Source organism: Lolium rigidum, chromosome 6, assembly GCF_022539505.1.
Source record: "Lolium rigidum isolate FL_2022 chromosome 6, APGP_CSIRO_Lrig_0.1, whole genome shotgun sequence".
NCBI lineage: Eukaryota > Viridiplantae > Streptophyta > Magnoliopsida > Poales > Poaceae > Lolium > Lolium rigidum.
The window spans coordinates 212834918-212853390 of NC_061513.1; the positions used below are offsets into that span (position 1 = coordinate 212834918).

The 18473-nt window shown below is 48.8% G+C and overlaps 2 protein-coding genes across 3 annotated transcripts; one reads left to right on the forward strand and one right to left on the reverse strand.

The window, feature by feature from the left end:
- The first annotated feature begins 430 nt into the window (after positions 1-430).
- LOC124666633 (acyl-CoA-binding domain-containing protein 4-like) lies at positions 431-4283 on the forward strand. 2 transcript variants are annotated; one of them, XM_047203973.1, is made up of 9 exons: positions 431-652; positions 1596-2129; positions 2239-2304; positions 2389-2555; positions 2660-2807; positions 2926-3016; positions 3107-3459; positions 3550-3654; positions 3759-4283. In XM_047203973.1, exons 1-9 carry the CDS (start codon positions 539-541, stop codon positions 4026-4028), a joined length of 1848 nt encoding a protein of 615 aa, XP_047059929.1. In that variant the 5' UTR covers positions 431-538; the 3' UTR covers positions 4029-4283. The 2 variants fall into 2 exon arrangements, with proteins under 2 accessions (XP_047059929.1, XP_047059931.1); XM_047203975.1 differs by having other exon boundaries at positions 2929-3016.
- A 655-nt stretch (positions 4284-4938) lies between these two features.
- Positions 4939-10822, reverse strand: LOC124661686 (pentatricopeptide repeat-containing protein At4g01990, mitochondrial-like). The gene is made up of 2 exons (XM_047199564.1): positions 10351-10822; positions 4939-6480 (listed from the first exon to the last, which is right to left on the reverse strand). Exons 1-2 carry the CDS (start codon positions 10768-10770, stop codon positions 5242-5244), a joined length of 1659 nt encoding a protein of 552 aa, XP_047055520.1. The 5' UTR covers positions 10771-10822; the 3' UTR covers positions 4939-5241.
- Between the last annotated feature and the right edge of the window lie 7651 nt (positions 10823-18473).

An 18473-nucleotide genomic window follows, 5' to 3' on the forward strand; every position in this document is an offset into this window, starting at 1 on the left:
ATGTGTGTGTTCACTCTCACTGCCCACTGGTACTGCTACCACAAACAACTACACGGCCTCATAAACACTTTGCCTCTGCAACTGCTAGGTCACAACACACGAGCTCCCTTCCCTTGGCAGGAGGACTGGTAGACAGTGCAGTGTGCTGTGGTGTGCCATCCATCCATCCATCCATCACAGTGGGTGGCGGTGGAGCTGCAAACCTTGGACATGAATTGAGAGGCACCTATCCTTTCCAGTCCACGTCTGTCCCTCCGTCCGTCCCACTGATGGATTGATGGATGGATTGATTGATGTGTGATGTCTCACTAGCTCACCCGAGCCCTCCCCTCCCCTTTGTGCCAAATCTCATCAGCAACAGGGACCTCCTCCTCTGCCCTCTACTGTTTCCCAATTTTCTTTCTCTTCTCTTCCTCCTCTCTCCATATCCTCCTGCTGTCTTTCTTCTCCTCCTCCTTGCTCGTTTCACACGCACACAAGGAGAGAGACAGAGAGAGTCCGAGGGAGGAGAGGAAGTGAAACAGAGAGTGGATCGAGGATGGAGAGGAGGAGGAAGGCAATGTGGCTGTACCCCAAGGTGGTCGGCTTCAACCCTCCAGAAAGATGGGGGCACTCCGCGTGCTTCTTCGAAGGAGTCATCTACGTCTTCGGGGTATGTATCCGAGTCCATTCTGTTGTTTCTTCACACCATTGCTACTTCCCTCGTTCGTCTCCTCTTCTTTTGATCATGCCTCGTTTGGTAGCTACTTCTTCAGTATCCTTTTGCTGCAGAGCGATTCCTTCCTACAATGTTCCTCTTCTCCTTACCTCTCGTCAGATTAGAACTAGGTTAGCATGAACTATGAAGTGACGGTAGGCTCTGAATATTTTAAGGGGGGGCCTCTTTTGGGTAGGAAGAAATGTCCTTTTTGGTGTTAATTATCTTATGGGGTTTCGTTTTGTCCTGCTGCAGCTCCCTCCTCACTAGTGATGTAGCAAAATAATTAGCAGCTTTCGTCTAAAGTGCGTCCGTGAGTCGTCCTTCCTTGCTTGCTGTAATACTTTTCTCCCAGAGTGAAAAGCAAAAGAAAGCGACTTCGCACTAGGATGAATTACCGTCAGTTTGTCACCACCTGCAAGCAATACGCATGTCTTTTACCTTTTTCAATTTTCATCACATCACGAACACGAAATCAATTCTCATGTAGGAGTAGATCGAGAGCTCTTCACTCCGACTTCTGGTGGTCCTCCTGGAGAAGCCATAGAAAAGGAAAGAACAGGGCCTTTTAGCTCTTCTTTCTCTTTCTCACCTCTTTTTGGACCACGCTCCAGTTTCTTGTTCCTCGATAGTAGTACTGTGCTGTTATGGGGGTGGTCACGCAAAAGCAAGTCATAAACTCGAGAAAGATTGCTACCCACAAATCAACTTTGGCACCGCACCCACCGTCCTTTTTTTTACTTCTTCGTTCAGTCAATTTACGCAGCTCAATCCATTCGGTTAATCACCAAAACCCTAATGATACTGCAAGAATGTTACTGCATCTATAGCATTTGTTTTCTGTGACATACTACTGCGCTCAGATCATAATGTGCTGCCGTATATATACTGAATGTAGGGATGCTGCGGCGGCCTGCATTTCAGCGACGTCCTGACCCTGAACCTCAAGACGATGGCATGGAGCTCTTTGACCACGACGGGGCAGAGGCCCGGCACACGGGACAGCCACGGCGCGGCGCTGATCGGCCACCGGATGATGGTGTTCGGCGGCACCAACGGCTCCAAGAAGGTGAACGACCTCCACGTGCTGGACCTGCGCACCAAGGAGTGGAGCAGGCCGCCCTGCAAGGGGACCCCGCCGTCGCCGCGCGAGAGCCACACCGTCACCACGGCCGCCGGCGGCGACAGGATCGTAGTCTTTGGCGGCAGCGGGGAAGGGGAGGGCAACTACCTCAACGACGTGCACGTGCTGGACGTGCCCACCATGACGTGGACCTCACCGGAGGTCAGCGGCGACGTCGTTCCCGCTCCCAGGGACAGCCATGGGGCCGTCGCGGTTGGCAACAGGCTCTTTGTCTACGGAGGGGACTGCGGCGACCGCTACCATGGCGAGGTGGACGTGCTCGACATGGACAGCATGACATGGTCACGGGTAAGCGACATGTCCTTGTCATGCACTGTGTCATAGATGCCGATGTTGTATCTTGATATATCGCTACATCAGGCTCCTCTAATCTAATGTTCATTTCATTGATCCACAGTTGGCAGTTAAAGGAGCCTCACCTGGTGTCCGGGCAGGTCATGCAGCTCTTGGCATTGGGTCTAAGGTCAGCATAATGTACTGAAACATTGGGATTACTTTCCTGAAGAAATTCATCGTGCCACTTCCTAAATAAAGCTTTTCTTTATAGATCTACATAATTGGAGGAGTTGGTGATAAGCAATACTACAGTGATGCATGGATTCTTGATGTCATGAGCCGGTCTTGGACCCAACTTGAGACATGTGGGCAGCAACCTCAGGGCCGGTTTTCTCATTCCGCGGTCATCATGGATACTGATGTTGCAATCTATGGAGGGTAATCTTCGACAAACAGATCAACAATTCAGTGTAATTTCTTAGCAAACAATAGCATTGTAGTTCACTGTATAACAATTTAGCATATACCCCGAAAATTCGCAGATGTGGTGAGGATGAACGCCCCCTGAATGAGCTACTCATTCTGCAATTGGGTTCCGGGCATCCAAATGGACGCTACAACATCTCAATGTGCAAGATTTTGAGCAACCACTGGAGCCAGGAGAAGCGCAAGTTCTTGAGGGCAGAAAACGTGTGTTCCCTAACTTGCTTGTTAATTTCCATATGAATGAATAAACTTGCATGTATGTAGGATGATGTTAAATTCCTATGCAAAGATACAAACAAGTATGATGCTCAATATGTTACAGCAGAGGGATGCAAGTGCGAGCAATGGGGACATCGGCCATAAACCTCGAGAAGCAGAAATCAAGCAAAGAAGTACTTACATCCGTGGTATAGGTAAGTGAAAACCCTGCTACAACAATTTCTACTGGTCAGTGTTATCCTCGATTATCAGATTCACTGGTACATTGTTGTTGACATGTGCAGAGAATGGCCATGTGAAAAGAAGAAAAACTGGGGATGTTGGTCCAAATGAGATCGATCTGGAGCAGGAGGAGCACTCGCTGTCTCTTTCCCAACACTCGTCGCCTTCCCAGTCCGATCAGGAGCAGAATGCAGCTCAGAAGCTTTCAGGATCTCCAAGAGGGTCAATCTCAGGGCTGCAACCGTTCGTTCGTCTCAACAGCAACGGTTCTCTAAGGACTACAGGAGGAGGTATGTCAGCAAGGCCTCTGAAGACCGACCAGTTTATCCGCAACATTGCACCACAGCAACGGCACGAGATGCAGTTCCTAACAGCTGAACCTAAGCAGCACCTCCGGCCATCGGGTCCATCTCTTGTATGCCTCTTTCTCTTCCACAACACTAGCTTATGTTACCATATAATCATGTTTTTGACGCATATCCTCTCTTGGTTGTTTTATCTGCAGATTGGAGCCGAGGTTCAGGGCACAATCGATGGAGCTTTTGATTCGGGGTACCTCATGACAGCCGTCGTCAACGGGCAACTCTTCAGAGGAGTTCTGTTTGCTCCTGTAAGCATATCCATTTGGGAACTAATGGCAAATGATGAATAAGTTATTCGGCGTTGATTCGCTTTTTGACTTCCCGGACATTTCTAATCCTTTTTCCGTCTCAGGGACCTGGAGTAACAGCTCCAAGACCTGCAATGCATCATCAGATTCTGAATAGCTCGGCGGTTCCACCCCATCAGCGCCCAGTGCTTGCTCATGCGTTCCCCGTTCATGCCCGACCGGTGCCGCAGGCAACAGGCTTCGTCCTGCCCGACTACGGTCAGCATACGCGGCGTGGGTTCCCGGCCAAGGTCATCAAGTCCGAGCAAGAGAGGAGCGGCAGTGACCTTCATGATGTTGTGCTCACACTCGGGGGGCCTGGAGGGGCCAAGTGATGCTGTTTTCACAACACTTCGGGATCCAGGCCGTGCTGTTCATCTGTTAAACTTGCTCTGTAAAATAGACCATTCTAGTTGAGGAAAATAAGCCTCGTGGCTGAGTGTAATCGTCACTGATCATGGGCAGACGGCTTTGGTGGTCTTAGGGTTTGATCTGCGGTTCTATATATAGTGTTAGCTTGATGAAATTTAGTTTTCTCTCAGAGCCATCTCTTCGATGATAAGTTTTGAGACTAGTGGTGAGTTTTCTGAACTGTGAAACATTGTTCATTTCTTTTCTGATGATGGAACCGGACGTCTTGCCATGTCTTCCTCGCCGTTCTTTTTGAGTCAGCATAAAGTGAACCCTATGAACTAGCAGCGACAATGAGTGGACAAACCAAAAGAAAATCAGCAGCAGCAGCATCTGGTAAAGGTGACCTATTGTTTACTACTACTGTGCTACAGGTAGTATGGTGTAGTAGCAGAAACAATGCTATCGTTTCCAAGGGATTATGGTTATATTTGGATTTAAATGTCAACAGAAGAATGTGATATGCTCTCGTTTATGGTCCAGTTACTTCAGTATTGTGTTGTTTGATCAAGGATCTTTTTGCAGGGAGAACATGTAAAAACACGCAAATTGTGATCTATTTTCTCGTCGAGTTCTTGGAGACGAGCAAAGCAAACTATTTCTTGGCAGGATAAAGACTTATCAAATCTGTGGTTACCTAATTGATTACTTTCAGACTGAATGACACGAGAGGAAGCTATGAGACGTTACCTGTCGACAACTTTAGTCCACCGCCTATGTCCTCCCTGTTCACAGAGACTTATCCACACTGTACTTCGGACGAGCATGGACATATCACCGTCAGGGCATCAAACTGATGGCACGCAGAGATGGAAAGACAAACGACCCTGTAGTAGGATTCTTGCTTCAGTACCGCAAGTCTGAAACAGCCATTACATACAGAAGAAAAGCAACCAAAAAAAAAACTGCAGGACAAAGCCCCCTTAGACAAGACTACACGTTGCACTAGTAAAAATCTCCTTGCTACGGCCTGCCTCCCACTTCTTGATGAGAAAGAAGCAAAAGCTGGAACATCAGCTCAACCATGTGTCAAAATAAGGGCCGACAACTGTTCTATCTTGTAACATCTGCTTTCTGCTATCCATGAAATAAATCAGAAGAAATAACTGGCGTAAATTCTGGGCTGAAATCGGTATTTCACCGTCCCTTGTCGCCCATCCTCGTGAGTAACTTCCCAATGTCGTAGCATATCTCAATCTTATCATCCTTGATCTGTTGACGGAGGGAACGGCTTGTCTGACCAGCTGCCAGATAGGTCCGCAGGAGGGACTCGTATGCTTTGCCATCAATGCACCCAAGTATCCTCAAGCAGCGGCAGAACCTGTCTGCACCTTCGACATCCTTCTGTTCTTCAAAGTACTTGGAGAATTTGTGGATCTTCTCCTGATCTAGCTTCGCTGTTTTCTTGGGGAGTTTTGTCACATTCTCGACCCAGTTGAGTGCTGATTTCATGTCCCCTGTCCCCATGTAGTGGTCGAGGAACAACTCGCATGTTTTAGAGTCAAAATTGCCACCCTTTTCCTTGGCCTTCTCCCACAACAGCTCTGCTTCTTTTGCCATGCCATTCTTCAGATGGGCTCGAGTCATCACATTAGTCAGTTTTGCATCATAGCATTCATGATTAGACTCCCATTCCTCAAAAATCTGCTTCATGCGATCAGCATCATTGAGCTTTAGAAGAGCTTGGAGCATGCTGAAGTAGCTTGTGTTAGTCACCTTTGGAAAAGTGTCCTTAACCACGTCCCACACTCTGTTGACCTCACTCAAATTGCCTACTGAAGCATATAGACTCATAAGGAAATCAAAAGGCTGTCTGCCATCACTAGCTTCAACAAGGCCCTCAAGTTTCTTCAGAGCAGACTCTGCTTTTTCAACCAAACCAGCACTCAAGTAGATGGAAGCCAGTGTACTATACGCAGACCACCCTAGAATATTTCTTTCTTCCATTTCTTTTTGAACTTCTTCAACATTATCTATCTTGTTCAATGCCGCATAACTGGTCATCAGAACACAGCATGTGAGGTTATTCGGTTTAATATTCTTTTCCTTCATTTCCTCAAATAGGCTAGCAACCTTCTTATGCTGGCCTAACTTCATGTAAAGGGACATCAGATTGTTGATGGGCAGAGTACTGGATGAGATGCCAAGCTCATCCATCTTCCGGTAGATGTCCGTTGCTTTCTCTTCTTTTTTCGATGAGCAATAACAGTTGAGAAGTGCACCATAAGTTCGATGGTTCTTGGCTGGATCAGGAAGGCCATCAAAATACTTTTCAGCTGCTTCAATGCCACGCACTTTGTAAATGAGGTCCAAACGTATTGCATGGTTAGTGTATGACATGTTCATACCCTTGGTATGAACCATCCAATCCATCAACTGCCAGAAACAAAGAAATTGTTTGCATAAGTAATACAGACATAATTAAACGCCAGTAGCAGAAGTACAAACATAAGGCATATTTAACAAGTGAGTTGACAGCTACAGCCATACTAAAAGCTAACATTTTCTGGCCTTGAAGACAACTGAGTGCATATTTGTGATAACATATTATTACAGCTATTGAAATATGGAACATGAAACACATTTTATCTCTTCGCTGCTCTGCTTGAGAACAATATTACTCTATACGTACAACAGAAAACCTTGAAACAGATCAAGCAATCTACAGGCCAGCAGACTGGTTGAGTACTGATGTGATGTAAACGTGCTGCACAATCGTTTCATGGAATCTAGTCCGAAGAATCTTCACAAATTCTATTACCGCTAAGAAAAGTAGTGACCAATGTCGCCAAAGCATTTGCTCTTATAGCATGCAAAATTAACCTTGATTGTGGAGTGTGTGTTTGGTTGGTGCCCACATTGACCTTGCCAAATGATTGGCAACCCATCATATTTTGATTCTTGATTGGTTTGTTGTCGCAAAAACCTAGATGTCTACAAGGTATGTTTGGAGACCCGACACGCCCTACCAAAATTTGGCATCCAATATTTTGGCGAACGATTTCACCCGCCGCCTGCTGGCCCACACATTGGTGTGATAAACGCGTTGGCACGCATGGGCTGGCTCAGGCTTACCAATTATTCGGAGCCCAACCAAGCAGCACCGGAAGTTCATGGACGTGCCAATATTTTGGTTAGACCAGCATTGGCGTAGAAGTGAACGTACCCTAAGCGCACATTTAATTGGCCACGGGAGAATGCACGATTTGTTGGCCAAAAATTTGGCAAGCCAATTCTTGCCTTGCTTTTGTAGAGCCGCATCCAGTATCAAATAAATATACTGGTAACAGAAAGCTCTGTTGTTGAAAGCCGAGACGGTGGAAGCAAAAGAAAAATAATGTGAGTATACGGCCCCATGTAACTAGAGACAAGTGAAAAGAAAATCTAAACACCTTTTGCTGATAGTTAGAGCCTATTAGGAATGCATCAATTTCAGAGAATAAAGTTCAGTTCCATCAAGAGTCTGGAAAATCCTAGCATCCAAGGGCAGTCCCTCGCTCTGGAAAATTCATGCGGGAGGTACTCATGCAGTGCGTTTGACAATATTCTTTGGTTGCACCAGCTACATCTTAGGGTGCAAGTGGGACGCCCGTGGTGCCGGTTACCCGAGCCAGCATAAAGAAGTAAGCGGGCACCCACGGGTTAGCAACAAACTTATGTGGGATATGTGGACCTTCCCACGATACCTGTATCGGCCCACATCATCCCAAATCCCACCAGATCAAGATGAGCAGCGGGATCACCGCCGGGTTAGATTGGGCACGACCACCCTAGAATCCCCGCACATCCCTCCCCCCTTTTCTCTTCCTCCAATTCCGCAGCAACGGACCAGATGCTGCGCTCCTAGGGTCCGTGCCATCAGTTATCCTCTGACCACTAACTCTCGAATAGGAGAAGGCGTCGGCGCCGGCATGGGTGACAAATAGAACAACAGCTTTGGCAGCGGAGGCAGTGGCAGGAGCAACGAGACAGCCAGAGGGGATTCCGGTGGATGACGTGGTGTATAGTGAGCACCGCTGTCCAGGGATTGGAAACGAGTTCAATGTCTGCAATAACCAAGGCACCTGTGTCAAGGTCTGCAAAGCTCCTAAGAACCAAGAGGAGGAGGGAAGGAAAATTGGTTTGGTGCATGATAGAGAAATCCTTGCCTGAATCAGAGAGTGGTGTCAGGGGGAAACGTTTTCTGCTATCTTTTTGTTAGTAATTAAGGTTATACACACTTCGTTCCTAAATTTGAAACGTTTTGGGAGTTCTATTTGAACTCCCAAAACGTCTTGTATTTAGGAACGGAGGGTGTATCGTGCAGGGATGACTGGGATCATTGGCTGACAGGTGTTTCCTGTGATTGCTGACAGAAATGGACCATGTATCCTTTCAAGAAAGCATTGGAAACATGATCCTTCTTATGTATGGGATGCATAGACATTTCATCTTGATATGTATGTTTTGTTTTTGAACATTCTATTTACGAAAACAGCTAGCCGGCATGCAATTCAACAGAAAATATGATAAAAGATTGAACTAAACTGACTGAGTTCAGTCTCATCTTAAACACAAATTAACAATTAGTGAAACTGATTCCCATCTCATTGTTATGATGCACAATTATCTACTTCAAAGAAATGAAAACACTCTGTGTGAATATGCCTAAGTAGTGAAGCCTTATTTGAGTCTTGCAAAATATTTGTAGCAAATGATTGAAAATGATTTCGCAATTTTTAAGAAATGTAGAAATATGGAACATGCCCACCCCTACATGTGCTAAGTTATCTCAGTTCGTTTAGAAAAGGTTACAAGTAGTAAGCCTATGATGATCGGATTCAGCGGACAATTTCATTGTATTTATTTAACTTTACAAAGGATGGCATATCCAATATTGTTCTTCTCGAAGGTCACTAAAGTTTGATCCAAACATTGTTTTGCAGTATCTTAGTTTTGCTAAATGCCGTTTGGTGTGTACCTGCCAGTATTACTTATATTTTTTAAAGATGGAGTAGGTGAATGTAGTACTGTTATTTATAGACATGAGAACCTGAAGCAAAGCTCATATTTTAGAGCCCGTACATTACGTATACTCGTGGGAACATGTATCTTAAAAAAACACAGGAAACATGATGGTTATGGTTGTGCTGCGGCAATGCTTCACTTTAAGGGTGATAAGATATGGCACATACCTGGGCATGGGAAGCCCGGCCCGAACGGCCCGACCCGACCCGGCCCGAAAATCCCGGGCCGGGCCGGGCTTTTTCTCTCTATCGGGCCGGGCTCGGGCCTTCTTTCTTCAGCCCGTAACTAAATCGGGCCGGGCTCGGCCACTGAAAAAGAAAATGACCACTAGATCGGGCCGGGCCGTCGGGCCAGCCCGGAAAAATCGGGCTTTTCGGGCCGCGGGCCGGGCTCGGGCCGAAATTTGCTGAAAGTTGGTCGGGCCGGGCCGGGCTCGGGCCAAGGATTTCCCGTCGGGCTTTTTTCGGGCCAGCCCGAAGCCCGGCCCGGCCCGAGAAATGCCCAGGAAGAATATGGCATGAGCATTTAAGGGAGTTCCCGCGCTCCATATCTGAAAAGGTATAAGCTGATTTTTTTTTTCTCTTTTATAATTGATGTTAATAAAGTTCTGAAGCTGATGATCAGAAGTACTCAAATGTAACAGACAATTTTAAGAGCGTTAGTTCTTTGTGTAGATTTGTTTTCTCTGCATGAAACGATGCATCATGTTTTAGTTTGAAGTAAATGATATAGTATAGCGCGGTGACGATTTGGGATAGTTTGGTGGGCATTGCACTAAGGCCTTGTTAACTTCTCTGGTATTTCCACCCCCAAGGGGTTTGGGGATGGGAGGGGATTTGGTGAATCCCTCGCTTTCACCCAATCCCCTCAAATACTCTTCTGGCACAATATAGTATGGTTGAGAGTTTTCAATCAAGACAAAAAATGAAGGGGTTTGTGGAGGATATCTTGGGATTATTCCATCCAAAACCCGGCTTGGTAAACGAACTATTGGGGATTTTTGGGGATCAAAGATAATTCACTTGGGTACACTTCAAATACATTAGAAGTAAACAAGACCTAAAGCCACATGTCCTACATAATGAATGCCTTGGGAGCAAATTGTTACTAGAATCGCAATTTGCTATAAAAAAATGTCATCTTTCTGCTACCAATCCCGGCCTAAACACCATTAACAGAGCACAGAAGAGAAGGTGAAGGAGCGTGTTGGGATGTCAAGGTGAGCGGGCTGTAGCATACCTCAAGGGCCTGGGGATGGCGCTTGTACTTGCGGAGCTCCTTGACATACCTCTCGAGATCCACGGAGCGCGTCTCTCGTCCCTCCCGCACCCATTTGTTGAGCACCCCCGACACGCTCCCCTCCCCCGCGTTCCCCAGCGCCGACAGCCGCCGGTACAGCGGGCGCGAGTCCTTGGTCGCCGCCTTCTTGGCGTCCTCCTCCACGGGGCGCGCCGACTCCGAAGCCACCTTTGCGGCGGGGTGCGCTGCCTTCTTCGCGTCCTTGGCGACGCCGTGCGCCGCCTTAGACGCCACCTTCTTCCGGACGGGGTGTGCCTCCTTCTTAGCGACGGGGGGGATAGCTTCCGATGCTACTTCGGAGGCTGTGGAGAGGAAGCGGCGGAGGAGGCGACAGCCGGCGGAGGAGGTGAGCGCCGCCATGGGTTTAGGGTTTTGGAGTTTCCGCTCTTGGAGCAGGGGATCGCCGAAAATGAAGTACTAGTGGGCTCCGATTTGTTAAGTGGTTTGCTTGGACAATGTGAAATGGGTCACACAACACACAACTAAGTCAATTTTACCCATGGGTATGGGTACCCACGGTCCCACGGGTACCGTACTAGCATGGGCAGAGTATGGAACTATGGATACACTTTTATGCTCATGGGTAGTACCCATATCATGTCCGTTAAGTCATGGGCAGGGCACGGGTATAATCTCGTACCCGCGGGTATACCTATACCCTACCCATTTATTGTTAAATTCATACGTGACACATCTATTTTTGTTGACTTATGAGTTAGCATATGAGAATGTTATTTTTATATTATATTAATTATTATGTACTCAACTACCTGTTATTGAGTTGAAATAATTAATTTTTTAATCGAATTTGTTATCGATAAATGTAAAATTGTGATTAACTTGTGTACAATGTAACCTACCCACCGGGTACCTAATGGGTACGGGTACCCGCCGGGTATGGGTATGGGTAAAGTTTTATACCCATGGGTACGGGTATGAGTAGAATTTTGTACCCATTGACTATACATGTATGGGTATGGTATTGCTTTACCCTGCCCACACTCTGCCCATTGCCATCCTTACACACAACGCTATCATGCGTAGTCCAAAGTGTCCATTAAGGGCATCTCCAGCGAGTTCGATGCATCCAGTAATGTTTATTTTGGTTTGCGTGGATGACCGGACAAGCCGTGCATGCTTGTGGGGCGACCCGTCCAGCCGACACATCCGTTCACCAAATTTAGAAAATCGATCCGTGAGCGTGTCCTTCCGTGTTCACCCGCGTGCATCTTCAACCCGCATGAAAGCGACCTAACGGTCTTTTACCTTTGGCCACTAATGGAATTACTCTGGCCGCGATGCCCGACACACCGCGCTCCTACTGCGGATGCGTCGTCCGTCGTCCATCAAAGCTGGTGTTTCATTCTACGCGCCGACATCCAATATTTCGGCCCTTTATAACGGGCAAGCGGCGGCTATTTTCTTCCACAAGCTCATCTTCCATTCCCCACCACCACCACCAGCACAGCATCACCGCAGCAATGACCGACGGCATAGGCTCGAGGGGAGGGTGCCTAGGATAGCCTCCGGGCCATGGTCATGGGCGTGGGAGAGGCCACATCCGAGGCCGATGAGGAAGGAGTAGCGGGAGAGGCCAGAGTTAGCCACCAGAGTCGTCGTCGCCGTCGCCATCATTGTCGCCCGAGCGCGTCGTCATCGACCTCTCCGGCTTCGAGTTTGGCGTGACCATCCACCCGTGTATGAGCTGGGACAGGTTGCGCCTGTGGTTCGCCTCGATCGTCGATGGACAAGAGCCCCACCATGTCCTCTTATGCGTGCCCGGCGGCGCGACCGACCTGTGGCCCGCAGAGGTGATGTTCGATGGCGAGGGGCAGATGTTCCTCCATAACGCCTGGAGGAGCTTCGTCTCGCTCACACACCATCGACGTCGGGTACTTCGTCGTCTTCAAGTACGACTGCCACGACGACTTCAACGTCAAGGTCTTCGACGAGACCATGTGCCGCCGCCACTACCACTCCAATGAGAACGACTAGACGACACCAAGACGAAGATAATGTAGTTTCTACTTTGTTTTTATTATGTTTTTAAGTTCTATTTGCTTCAAGCAAATCTGCCAATATGTATGCACCATTTGAGAAATGCAAGATGATTTGGCCGGACCGAATGGGCCGCGCCGCTGTGAGTGTTGTTCGGGTCGGCCAGACCGCGCGATGCATCCAGTTCACTAGACTCAGACGAACAGAAATTCGGGTCACCGATTTGGGTTGGGCCCGCTGAAGATGGCCTTAGCCTCCCAAAGAGGCAACGACCCACCCCCGAAGTTGCTTCATCATAAACTGGTAGAAAAACGGCCATTGGTCGCGGTTCGCAACTGCCATTAGTCGCGGTTGCGCAACCGCGACCAATTATGCGCGACTAAAGGCCCCCCCCTTTAGTCGCGGTTCCTTACGAACCGCGACTAAAGGCCCGTCCACGTGGGCGGCGGGCGAGCGCCGGGCGGAGGACCTTTAGTCGCGGTTCTTCCGGCCGGCCGCGACTAAAGGCCTCCCGCGAGTTTAGGGTTTTACCCCCCCCCCCCAAACCTGGTTTCTTTTTAATTTGTATTGTTTTATTTCTTTTGGGTTTTAATTTTGAAGGAGTTTCACATATTCTACGGTACTACATATATACATGCATATGAATGTACAATTTCAAACAAATTTGAAATTAGAACCAAAAAGAATTCAAGAGGAATATACAATATATATTCAATATCGGATGACCATATACAATTTTGAACAAGTTTCCATCCATAATTTAGTGCATATGAAGTTCTACGTCCTCTACGTAGTGTTCTCCTCTAGGATCGATGACTTCCCTCGTGAACCATCCAGCTAGTTCCTCTTGAAGTGGTTGGAAGCGAGCTTCTGGACTAAGCGTCTTCCGGAGGTTATTCCTCTTGATGTTGGTCTCAGACGACTGGTCCCGCTCATTGGTGTATCTCCGGATCCTCTCACAAACATAGTATCCACATAGATTGGTCCCCGGTGGTTGAATATCCCCAGCCCCAGGAACTGCCCTTCTAAATTGTAGCTCTTTTTTGAATTCACCGACCTTTTCATCTACGAACCGTCTCCAAACCCTACGAGGCAAAGAGAATTAAATGAACAAGAGAGTTATTAATTAGTTACTTGATATTAGGAAATGAACGAAATAGGCCGATCGATATAGAGCGCAAATGAATGAAAATAATTACTTTTGCATCATTTTTCTCATGTCGGCCCAAAGCGCCGCATCCATATTCAGAGAGTCGTGGATGAGAAGCTGTGGAGGTGTGAAATTGAATTACCATCGGAATCCGAGTGGAACCTGCGGACACGATACATGCACGATCATGCATAACTCATCGATTAGCCACATATCATGCATGGAGTAAACAAAAGAGAATGTGCTCAAGACGAAACACTCACCCAAAATGGTAAGGAAATAGAATATCACTTTTGAGTTCCTGTTTTCTAAGAAACCGCCACAGAGTCTTCCTCCACGTCGGCGGGGTGGTGTTCTAACACATATGAATTAACGATGTGTGGGTCAATGAACCCAACATCATGGATGTTCCTTATTCGCATTTCCCGCTTCTTCATTACGCATAATAGCGTACACAACAAGATAGTTAGGACTATATATATATATATATATATATATATATATATATATATATATATATATATATAGTGCGGGCAATGAACGAGATGGGGTAGAAATTAATAAATCACTTACGAACGTAGCAACCGATGATAGATTTGTCGAGCTCGCCCGGATTGAACAGCTGGAACAATTCACTCCGATGAATTGTTATATAGTAATGTTTGAAGTGATGCTCATATCTAACTTCCGCATAAATATAGTCTTTGGCGTTTTTAAGTTTTATGTAACCCTTGTACCAATTTAGCGAGACCTTTCATTTGTCGAGGTAGATCCTCTTCTCGCGCGAGGCTCGACGAGAGGGCCATTCTTCACATATGTAAATACTACGTCCTTCATTGGCGCCTCATCAAGGCCTAACGAGTGCACGAAGAGTGATACCTAAGGTGGCCGCTTGTTCTCCGGCACTCGTTACGGTCAATCCATGTGTTGCCGCAGCTTGCTATGATATCGGGGGCATCCGGACCGGCGGCTTGCACTATGAGCGGGGCGATCGATTGTTTACTTTGTTCCCCGAGCTGGGCAACTTCTTTCCCCTTTCTAATTTTTTCTCGGCCTCCTCCAAGGCTTTCTTCTCCTGCTTCTCCGCCAACTCTTGGTTCCTCTTGAACGCGAGTGCTTGCCTACGAAGTTCACGTGCATAGTCGTCGAGCGGATTCTTTGCGGCTTGGGACGGTGTGTTCAAAAATGACTTAGCCCACTTCTTTTGCTCATCGGAAAATACCGGCTTGGGCTCGGGCTCTCTTTTCTTCTTGCGGCTCGCCTTCCATTTCTCTAAATCAGCAGCCGCGCCCGCCTCGACTTCCTCGGCACTACATTCCCAAGGCCTCGTGGGGAGAGGCTTCGGTGATGGCTCCGGTACCTTTGTTTTTTTAGGTACGTAAGGGTCCGGGTTAATAATCCGGGACTGCTGCCTCGCTTCTTCGCCGGAGGTGGATTGGGGGCGGCGTACGCTTACCCGCCCGGGGCGGACTAGGGGCGGCGGTCGCTTACCCGCCGGAGGTGAATTGGGGGCGGCGTCGGCCCTCGTGAAGGAGGTGTAGGTGAAGCACCACCACCACCACCGCCACCGCCGCTACCACCACCACCGTAGGGGGTGGACTTGTTGGCGCCTCGCCCGGAAACTTGATAAACTTCTCTCGCCATAGAATGAGCTGGCGCTTGACATCTCCAAGTCTTGTCGCCCCTTCAGGTGTAGCAATGTCAATGTCCGAGGTCCTCAAACCCTTGGACTATGTCCTCCACCGTGACACGAGCATAGCCATCTTGAATGGGGTTGTTGTGGTGGAGTGCTCCGGGTGGTAAAGCACTCGCCGATGGCTACCTTCATGGACATGTTCCCGATAGGATAATACGGATGACATGCTTTCATCTCCTTTATATCGTCCACGGGGTAGCGAGGAGGCTCCGGTGCAGTAATTTCGACCACCGGAGGCTCCGGTGCGGTAATTTCGATCGTCGGTGCACCAGCCGGTGGGGCCTCCGTGGAAGCCACGCCGCTTCTCCGTCGCTGGCTTCCGAGATCCAATGGATGATCTTCATGCTGCGCCCGAGCTGCATCTCTTTCGGCTACTAGTACACTCACGGTTTTCTTCATGACATCCATTTCCAATGCCAACCGCGCCACAACATCCGCTTCCCGATCCATCTTTCTCTTACGGCTTCGTAACCGTACGGGTCATCGTTCCGGGGAACCCTACTTTCCACGGAATGTGCCCCATGCCTCGTACACGTCCTCCGTGTTCGGGATTCCCGAGGGCTTTTGTCGGGGCGTCGTTCTCTCCGTTGAACTTGATCCTCCCCTCTTGAGCATCCCTCATTGCCTCAATAAGCTTTTGGGTGGGTTTAATTATTTTGCCCCGGTAAACACACTCCCCTGTCTCCCGGTTCGGCGATCCCCCATGCCCGTACCACCAGCTTTTGGCCCTTGGGTCCCATCCCTCCGTACCTGGACGGATTCCTCGCGCCCTCAGCTCGTTCTCCATCTTCTCCCACCTAGGCTCCCAAAGGCGATACCCTCCTGGCCCCATAATATGATTGTACTCCTTCTTGGCCGCATTATCCTTATTTTTTTCGATATTTCAAGGAACTGCTCCGATTTCTTTTGCTTCACAAATTCTGGCCAATCATGTTGCAGTTTCTCATATTGTCCTTTGAAATCCGGAGTCTTGCCCTGCTTGACAAAGTCATGGGCTAGATTTTGCTTGTATTTCCGAATGCGTTGGACATCTTAGAAAGAGCGAACTGTTTGACTAGCTTGCACCTCTCCTTGTTTTCCGCAATCTTGTTACCCTCCTCATCGTATTTGCGGTATTCGGAGGTAGAACGAAATGTTCCATAAGCTTGTTGAAGCAATCTTTTTTGTTCTCTTATCGACAAAAGTGAAACCAAGACATGCCTTCTTTGGCTCATTCCACTCCTGGACGGTGATCGAGACGTTGTCTCTAACAACGGCTCCGCATTGGCTGACAAACTTGGTGGCGTTCTTGCGGGGCTCCAGCGGCCTGCCGCTTGCTTCCTCGACAACCTTGATGGTGCATGTTTCTCCTGGTTTCATCGTCTTGGTTGCGCCACGCTTTGACGACGACGTACTCGATTGTTTCGACGATCCGGCCGTGGGCTAAAATAAGAAAGAGAGTCGCGCGCGTTAGTACACACATATTTATTCAAATCAGTTAGTTTGTATCACCAGAGGCTCAATGTGTATATATACCTCGGCGCCGGAGGTGGTTGGTACTTCCAATTGAAGATCGTCGTTTATCGACGTTTCTTCGGCATCATCTTGCTGACGGCGCCCTTCATCTTCACCGTCAAGGTTCAGATAAGAAGAGATATCATCTTCTTCTTGTCCGGTCGGCACATATAGAACATCGCCTTTTATGATGCCGAAGATATGTTCTTCAGCGTCCGGATCATAGTTGTCCATAATCGGGTCAGCTCTATCGTCCGCCATATGTCGATCCTGAAAACATGTAGTCAAAACAAATTAATTGTGTATATGCATTATCACATCTCTTCTACATATAAACAGAGAGGGCGACGAGGGAGGCGAGAGGGGCGACGCAGTGACCGCGTGACCGAGAGACCGGTGGCGGTGGCGAAAGGGCGGTGGCGAAAGGGCGGTGGCGGTGCCGAGGACACATAACCCTCGCGGTGGCGGTGCCCCCTCCGTATACGCGCGGTGGTTAAGTTATTTTTGTTATTTTAAAAGTGACAAACTTTTGTTAAGTTATTTTAAAAGTGACCGAGAGACCGGTGGCGGTGGTGAAATAGCGGTGCAAAAGGAGGGGGGAGGAAGGGGTGGGAGAGGGTGTCGCGGAAGAGGGAGGCGAGGACGAGCGCGTGTGCGCATGCGATGAGAGAGAGCGAGGCCGGCGCGTGCGCGGTGAGAGAGAGCGAGGCCGGCCGGCGGCGCGCGGGAAGGGGAGAGGAGGAGGGCGGCGAGGAGCATGGACGGTGAGAGAGAGAGACCGGCGCGGTGGCGGTGGCGAAAGGGGGGCGGCGGTGGCGGTGGCGCCGCCCCCTCGCTGCGAACAAAAAAAAAAACCCCGCGCCGCCCCCTCGCCGTCCCCTCCCCGTATACGCGCGGGGTGCATGTCAAGTTTTACTTTTTTTAACTTTTAACTTTTTTGTCAAGTTTTACTTTTTTGTCAAGTTTTACTTTTTTTCTTAATTATCAAGTTTTATATACGTTTTTGTTAATTATCAAATTTTACTGTTTTTTTTGTTAATTATCAAATTTTACCCTTTTTCTAAAACTAAATAACTAGTTAAAATTAAAAAAACTAAAAAACTAAAAAAAAAAAGGCGGCCAGCGCCCCACACGATCTCTCTATCAAGCAGAGAGAGGGGCGCGCGGCAACACAGGCGCGCCGGCGCCGGCGGGCGAGCGAGCTAGGCGGCGTTGGGAGGGCGAGCGAGGCGGCCGGCGCGCGCGCGGTGGGCGAGGGCGCGCGCGGCCGGTCTGATATAGCGGCGGCGGCGCCGTGGGCGAGAGGGAGGAGCGGGCCGGGGGAGACGGCGCGCGGCGACGGCGAGAGGGAGGAGCGGGGGCGACGGCGCGCAGCAACATACGGCGGCGGCGGAGGAGTTCGGCGCGGCGACGAGCACGGGCGTCGACGAGGGCGTCGAGGAGGCGCGGCGGCGAGCACGGATCGACTGCAGAGAAACGAACTGGCGCGGAGAAGAAGAGGAACTGGCGCGCCGCTTGGCGCCGCGCGCGTATTTATAACCCCCCTTTAGTCGCGGTTGGGGTCGCCAACCGCGACTAAAGGGTACCCTTTAGTCGCGGTTTGCCAGACCAACCGCGACTAAAGGGTTTTTCGCCGGTTTTTCGTTCCCGCTGTTGAAGGACTCTTTAGTCGCGGTTGGCGAGGCCAACCGCGACTAAAGGTCTTTTTCAAATTACTTTTCTTTT